The sequence below is a fragment of the Saccostrea cucullata genome, unplaced genomic scaffold, assembly GCF_032062105.1.
Source record: "Saccostrea cucullata isolate Sc308-1 unplaced genomic scaffold, CSIRO_AGI_Scuc_v1 ctg12830, whole genome shotgun sequence".
NCBI classification, from domain to species: domain Eukaryota; kingdom Metazoa; phylum Mollusca; class Bivalvia; order Ostreida; family Ostreidae; genus Saccostrea; species Saccostrea cuccullata.
In genome coordinates, this window is record NW_026920884.1 from 3,707 (window position 1) to 12,001 (window position 8,295).

Genomic DNA, 8,295 nt, shown 5'->3' on the forward strand with positions numbered 1-8,295 from the left:
GGCTGATATTGGTCGAGGGCTGTGCAGGATGTGATGTGGAAAAGGGTATGTTTTATTATGTTTATTACATACTTAGTAATAAAATACAGTACACATTAAGTTGAGAAGAAAATAAGTAACATGGTCTATTGTCTCATACGGTTTAAGTTTGTTTCTACATGTACTTCTATTTCAAATGTGCCCGATCTGTATTTTGAAAATAATCTATGGTTTGCAATTAGATAATCCTTACATTCAAAAAGTTAAAATTAAGAGGACGTATAACCCCCAAAATATGTGTATGATCACAAGAACTGTTTTTTGAGGTTTGATTTTCTAGGGGTGTGATATTGATCCGTATCAGCCCCGCTAATAACCTATATCAGCCCCGCAACTCCATATCAGCCCTGCAGGGCTTATACGGCTATTGTGACGTCAGCCATATCGCATATGCAAAAATCCTGGATTTATTACTAAGTATGTAATAAAGTTCAAGATTTCAAAAGTCTATAATTTCATTACCTTGATAAAAGGTGCCAATTACGAAGATAAAAAATATAGAATTAGATATCCAAAGATTATTAAGCGACGCAGTAGATAGACTCTTTCGCTTTTGTGATAGACTATCAGTTTTAAGTGATAGAATTTTCTCGTACCTGATTTACTTTCCGAGTTGAGTTCTATCTGTGTACATTTCTGGTGAATGTGCTGGTACAATCTTTCAAATGTCAAGGAAACAATCAGAAGAAGAAAGAGAGTAAATTAAAACTTCTTTCGTATAACAATATTTGATGTAACTGGGTAATGTAAAAATGTCTTACTCTTTATTCAGGAAAACAGTTTCACTAAGTGTGGGGCACATTTGCGCGAAACCACTCAGCGCAAACAGGTTATTGGAGCGAAATCACCCGGACTCCTCTAGTACCTTATTTCAACGACGTAGATCCGAGGATAAACAATGTATAAAATATGGTAGATTTTCAGTAAATACATGAATTTCCTAGCTATTTAGTAATTATATATATTTCTTGAAACGGTCATGATTTGAACAATTTAAAATCTACATTACCCGAGGATGCTTTTACATAAGTTAAAATTTTTCTGGCTGGCCCATGCAGTGGTTCTTGAGAAAAAGATTTTTTTTTTTAAAAAATCTTATAAATTCCAATGTAAAACTTGGATTCCAAATTGTGGCCCCACCCTACCCCTGGGGGGTCATGATTTGAACAATTTAAAATCTGCACTACCCGAGGATGCTTCCACATAAGTTTCAGCTTTTCTGGACCAGTGATTCTTTAGAGGAAATTTTTAAAGATTTTTCTTATATATTTTAATGTGAAACTTGGTTTCCCTATTATGGCCTCGCCCTATCCCTGGGGGTCATTATTTGAAGAATTTAGAATTTACACTACCCCAGGATGCTTCCACTTGAGTTTCAGCTTTCCTGGCCCAGTGGTTCTTCAGAAGATTTTTTGAAGATTTTTCCTAAATATTTTAGTGTAAAAATTGGGTTCCCTATTATGACCCCGCCCTACCCCTGGGGTCATGATTTGGACAATTTAGAATCTACACTACCCCAGGATGCTTCCACATAAGTTTCAGCTTTTCTAGACTAGTGGTTCTTGAGAAGAAGATTTCTACTATCAAAGTCTACTATCAATTTCGATTAACTGCCTCGAATTAGCCCAAAAAAAAAAAAAGAGTACGATGGTGGTTTTATTTGGTGGATGTAAGCTGTAAGAAAATGACAACAAGCAAATGTACAGTCATTTATGATTCTCGATATATGGATATCAAAGATTTAAAGGTGCATAGACACAGATTTGAAGTTAACATTTTCTTATATTTTATGTAGAATACTACGACTTATATATTGCAAGAGCATTTCACAAAAAATATAATAAAAATCTTATATCATTTCTAAGTTATTGAAACTTCGATTTTGTGGTCGCATTTAATTGACACGTCCTTGCACTTTCTCAAATTATAAATTTATTCTTAATACAGAAGAAAAGTGGCAAGTTCGTTGTAAATTAATGAAAAATATTAAAACTATAATTTAGAAAATTCAGAGTAAAAATGTTTGAAAGGAAAACGCGCTCATAGTATAATGTCAGTCCGTGCTCAGTGGTGTGTGCAGACTTTAACAATTGAACACAACCGGTGAATCGTGAGCGTCAACAACCTAGCTGGTGCCTTATTAACAAAAACAGTTTATGTTTTACGGATGCATTCAATTCGTTCAACTCTGTACAGAAGACTGAGCACGGACTGGCGATACTAGTTATATAGAAAAAATTGAGAAAATATTAACTTCAAATCTGTGTCTATGCACCTTTAAGATAGAAAATATTGTTAATCTGATGCATAATGACTTATCAAACATTGTAATTACAATTCACAAAATAATTTCATGAAACTTCAATTATTTTTTTAAGGATACTTTTTTGGTTGTGCCATAGACGCTTTCTTGCTTCTTCCTTTTCTTATTTCTATGACTGGAAATACTTCTTTCAAACATTTCTCAATCTTATTTATCTCACCAGGAAATACTTTTTTTCTTTCCCTCAAATATTCCAATCTGATTATATGTTCTAAAACATCTGCATCTATTGTTTCATCCATCTTTTCTTCGAAGTTGCACTTAATAACTTGAATCAGAGCATTTTGCTCTTTCGATCTCTCTGTAAAAGGTAAGCTAATCTTAAAAATCTTACATTTCTACAAAATAATCTACAAGTAGCAATAACAATAAGGATTATAAAAGATAATAATCAATAAGGACACATTTAATGATCTTATATCTAAGGCTTTATAAAACAATTTGATTTCACACAGAAGTTGTAATTCACAAGAGATGCTTTAGAATAACATGTACATTTGCAATATTACAATCTACATGTAAACTGTCTATAGTTTTTGAATTCTTGCAAATTGGAAATGTTGAAAAATCAACTATCATTGTGAGAATGCTGCATGAGCATTCATTTACTGGTCCCATACATGCAAGTGCAATATGTCCCCCATTGAAAAATTATATGTAACTAACAAAGAAAAGGAAATCTGAAAAAGATTCGATTCTTTCTTTCAGTTCGGTTCTTTCTTTCCATCGAACCAAAAAAATGAAATCATAGAATAAGAATGTCTAAAAAAAAAAACGTAGCAGAAAGTATTCTAATATTTACTTTGACCCAAGAAAAGCACAGGTCGTCTGCAAATATTGACAATTTTTATTATTCGTGTTGTAAGTCATTATCACTAATTTGTGACTCGTGCTAATTTTATAGATCCGACAAAAAAGCTATCTACGCAGTGTTTACCTTCTTCAACCTTTGCCATATCCACATTGGTTCCTTGGAGTAAGTCAACTAAGTCGTCCCGGTTATCGTTTTTCAAGACCAGAAGAAGTTGCTCATATCCATTTATCTTTGTATCAAGAATATCCAAAAGTATTTGGACCTTCGCATTATCCGTTATTTTTTCTATTCCTATTCTCTGATGTTCATCATGCTCGATTGTTCCATTTTCATACAAGAAATCTTTAACTCTGTCGGCATCCACATCGTTGACTAGAGCCGTGTAATTACATCGAATTCGCTCTTTCCCCTCAAAATCCATTCTCTAAGAAATAGAATTTGAATTAAAAAATAGAATTCTTAATTATTTTTAAAACTGTTCCCTGTACTCACTGTAGGACTCCATTCCTTTTAAAGTAAAGGACCCATTGCAAGCTTCAAATCATATTCGCAGTATTATAAAATAGAGAAAGTATCTATTTTACAATACCGCGTGTATGTTTTTTTAAGGCCCTGTCACACCAAGCTGCGTTCACACGGAGTCATTACGGCGTTGTTAAATTTTTTAAATCGCCGTGGAATCGCAGGAAAATTTCACAAATTTCTGTAAAATTTTCATAATATGAAGATGTCACGGCGTCCCTACGGCGACGGACGCGATTCTACGGTGATCTCACGGCGTTCTGCGTTCCCACGGAGATCTTTCGGCGATTGACTGCGCTTCCGCTGAGTTTACACGGCGCGTTAGGAGTTTTCACCTCGTGTTCACGGTGTTCTCACTTGGCTGGCTGCGTTCACAATACGTTCACAATGCGTTCTATACTTATTGATATATACTTAGAAGGAATGTAAAACATTTTAATTTCAAGATTCAAGTTACGCGATAAAAAGACTTCTAATCATGCCAAGAAATATTCATAATAATCAAAACTGTTCTATTTAAACAATTTAATACTAAATTATTAATAGTTTTATGATTAAACTCCTTTTTTTCAATTTTATCGGTTCAGATGTGTTGTTAGATTTTCTTTTATTATGAATGTAAAAAAAAATAATAAACACACTGAAACGTTTTCTACAAAATTTGAGTGAAACAACAGAACAAATTCTGGTGTAATTTTCTCTTCCACTTTTTTTTTCACTTAAATGCTCCTAGTGCAACAAATACGTAACTCTCCTACGATAGAGGCGCGAAAAGTATTCATTTCAGCATTGAGGTGGGACAGGTTGTTTCTGTACACAAACGTGCATAAATAAATGAACGATATTTATGGCTTTTAAGATTTACTAAATGTTATGGAAAGATAATAATGTAAAGCAGTGATGCATTTGATGATTTTATCAAGCTCAACTATGCATATTTACAAATCTACATTCAATTATAGGGTACTTGAAAACGAAAGAAACGTCGTAGTCTTTATAAAAAGCAACCGATTTTCTTGATTGTACAAACATTTTCTTAAAAAGTTAGTGGGTTTTTTGAAGTTATAATAAGGAAAAGAATCAATGTGTCATTTAGATTGCCGACGTGTAATGATCAGATGCATTTGTACCGTATTTATTAGAGGTCCGTATCTGTTCCCTCGTCTGAAAAGTCTCAAATCCACTAATATTTTCTTTTTTGTTACGATGTCTTTGCTTTAAAAATTACGCCTTTACATTAATTTGGTTATTCTCGAGTTGTAAAGTACATCCTTACAATGATGTATTTATGATAAACCAAAATATCGACGGATCAATGTATCTAATATATAAATAACTGTCCCACCTGTCTGTTTACTCAGCAACGAAACTCCCCTCCTCAACGAAAGAGCGCACCAAGGGAGATAATCTCGAAACTTGCGTATTATTGCGGATCAAATATGATCCCATTGCTCTTGTTTTGTGAGCTGGCTGACAACGCTCTAACAACGCCGTGAAAGCGCATTGTGATCGCAAACGGACGCTGTAGAAACGCCATGGGAGCGCAATGATCGCAGTAACAACTCCGTGCTGTCGCTGTGTAATCGCAGTCGAAAAAATCACAAGACGATAAATCTCATTAGAAGCGCAGTAAAAACGAGATAGAAACGCAGTGAAATCTCCAAGGACTCCGCGACATCTCCGTGTCACAGTATAATACAGGTTGTCGGCGGACTTTCTATCTTATTACAACTATAAGAACAGTAAAGTAAAGGCTAGATTAGACACAATGTATTTTGACAATATCGAACGTGAATATATACATGTATGTGACCTAATGTTTGCACATAATTCAAAAACGAGCAAGTGGCTTCGTAGTGTACGGGTATGACTCTCGCTAAACATTGAGAGGTCCCGGGATCAAATCCCGGTCGATCCAATTTTTTTTCAATACTTTTGTTATTATTAAATATAGTATTCAGTATGTGAAATGAAAAAGTTATGACGTCTGTTATATTCCTGTTATTAGTTTGACCTTTTTACTGACTTTCGTTTATTAGTAAAACCAGTTGATGCTGTATCATTATTAGCCAATCAGATAATTTCTTTTGTTTCATGTGCGAGTCTGTTATGTCATAGAATAAACGTGTTCAGCTTCCATGTGTTCATCACTCTGGGTCCATCGTCTATCAAATACCTCATAATCTAACAACGTCTGCTTTGTACAAACACATAAAATCATCATTACAGTGTGATAAATATTCTATACACATAATAAAGAATAAGCGATCAGTTTATATTCATATTGGTATTTTTTATTTGCCTCGATATATATGCAAACATTTAATAATTCTACAAATTCAGGGGGAGAGGGGATCCCCCTCCCAAACTCTTTCTTCTTTTTCCCCTAAGCGTTGGACACAAATTCTCTGAATTAGCTTGTTTGTCATTATATTACAATATACCGAAATATCGATATTTTTGCCCAGCCCTACAACTGGCCCAAGATCATGAAATTAATAATTTTGGATGAGGCACCCTTTCTCATCATTACTATGTAGATAATTTATCGTCGTAACACACAGAAGCAGATAAGAAGATTTTCATAGAATTAATGCATTTTTTCTATATATAATCAATTAAGTCCCGCCCTAAAACGAGAACCCCTAAAAAGGGGGTCATAGAGAATCACCACAATTTTGGAAGAGGCACCCTTTCTCATTCAACGTAACATATTTTTTATATTTTAAATTCAACTTTGTTAAGTATTTAAAAGTGCATTACCTTCAGTCTTCTCAATATTTTTTATTTATTTTCATTTTTGATATATTTTATTTTTTGCATAAAAGCATCCACTGTAGTGAAAAACGTGTGTTTACGTGTTCCTCTTCTATGCGATCTAAATGTCTCCGCCCATTTGCTGTTACTTTAATTTCGAAAGCGGCCCAGTTCAAATTTCCGGAATTTTAAAGGCTTGTTCTTTTCAATGACGTTGTGGGTAATTATAGAAATATGTATGACAATAAGATCGAGTAATATATATCAAAAGCATATACTTGCATCATAATCATTTATTAGTTTTGCGATATGTTGTAATTCGAAGCTTCAAATGGATAGCCGAAAAGGTTCCAGATAACATCCTAAAGTGCACTCACATTCTTTATCTGGGTGTAAACGAAACTAGCTGATATTGGTACTATCTGCATATGCCTTGAGAGCAAAAACTTGAACAGATAATGTTATAAATGGACTCGTCATTATCCTAATACTTACCAATATTTTTAAAAAAAAAAAAATTTCCGAGTTTAATTGATGAGCCACACACTTGAAAAAAACAGTCTGTCGAAGCATATAGTTACATTTTCTGTAATATTACATTACCTTCCTTCTAGAAATTCCACAAACATAAGACCGTAGTCAGGATGGCACTACTGCGCATGAGCGCCGAGCTGGGGTGCAAAATTATTATTATGTTCTAAATTCACCAGTTCAACCGAACATAAATTATTTATAAAATAAAACTCAAAACACTTTATATACTAATATGATGAGCTCGCATGCACGAGTGCAACAGACTTTAATGATGTGTATACAGTATACTTACAAAGCAGTCTTTGGTTTGACCTCTTAAATCCACATAATTGGCTTGATGACGCGATCCCTAAATATAGAATGGGCTATAGTTCTATTACAAGCTAGGTTAGTTTTTTTTTAGGATATACAAAAGGATTCTTTACTGTTTTGTTATAATGGTATTTAATGTTTTATCCTTCGTGTTGAGTTCCATGTCATTGTAATCTAAGTTGAACATTCTCTTAATGGTTTCAGGCCTCCGTAATCGAAGATTCGGAGGTAAATAGTTTTTGCCCTCAGGCTGTCTGCTTGTCCGCAAAAACTTTAACCTTGTCCATAACTTTTGAGTGGGCAGGGCTATGGCTTTCATATTTCACAGAGGTAATCCTTGTGACAAGACCTTCCTTTTGAAACTACCAAATTTGACCTCGTGACCTTGACCTTGGAGTTTGACCCACTCACACAAAAATTTCTGACCATAGCCAGAGCTTTTGAATAGTTGGTTCTAGGGCTTTTATACGTCACATGTTTTTTCACTATAACAGAACCTTTCATCTGGTATACAATTTTTGACATTGACCTTAGAGTTTGGCCCACTTTTTAAAAAAATTTAACTATGATTATAACTTTTGAACCGTGTTTAGAATTCTTTCATATTTCACAGGTATATTTCTTGTGAAAGACCTTCCTTTAGATACCAAGTATTTTGATCTTAACCTTAGACTTTGACCCACTGAAAAAAAAACTTTAACCTTGACCATAACTTTTGATTTGTTAGTTCTAAGCCTTTCGTAATTCACAGTTGTATTCCTTGTGAGAAGACATTCCATCGGGTACCAACAGTTTTGACCTTGGAGTTTAACTTGCATTTAAGGTATTTAAAAGTGCATTACCTTCAGTCTTCTCAATATTTTTTATTTATTTTCATTATTGTTATGTTTTATTTTTTGCATAAAAGCATCCACTGTAGTGAAAAACGTGTGTTTACGTGTTTACATTCCTCTTCTATGCGATCTAAATGTCTCCGCCCATTTGCTGTTACTTT

General features: G+C 34.0%; 1 protein-coding gene across 1 annotated transcript; it reads right to left on the reverse strand.

Annotated features, from left to right (window-relative positions):
- Window positions 1–519: 519 nt before the first annotated feature.
- On the reverse strand, window positions 520–3,597 carry LOC134258567 (uncharacterized). The gene is made up of 3 exons (XM_062741120.1): window positions 3,300–3,597; window positions 2,423–2,663; window positions 520–697 (listed from the first exon to the last, which is right to left on the reverse strand). Exons 1-3 carry the CDS (start codon window positions 3,595–3,597, stop codon window positions 520–522), a joined length of 717 nt encoding a protein of 238 aa, XP_062597104.1.
- Window positions 3,598–8,295: the final 4,698 nt, after the last annotated feature.

What these genes read in the sequence shown, in the direction of transcription:
- LOC134258567 (XM_062741120.1), bottom strand. Translation starts at nt 3,597, where the DNA reads ATGGATTTTGAGGGGAAAGAGCGAATTCGATGTAATTACACGGCTCTA. An exon ending in TATGGCAAAGGTTGAAGAAG is followed by an intron (nt 2,664 to 3,299) that starts GTAAACACTGCG and finishes TACCTTTTACAG; the next exon opens with AGAGATCGAAAGAGCAAAAT. An exon ending in TCTATGGCACAACCAAAAAA is followed by an intron (nt 698 to 2,422) that starts GTATCCTTAAAA and finishes GACATTTGAAAG; the next exon opens with ATTGTACCAGCACATTCACC.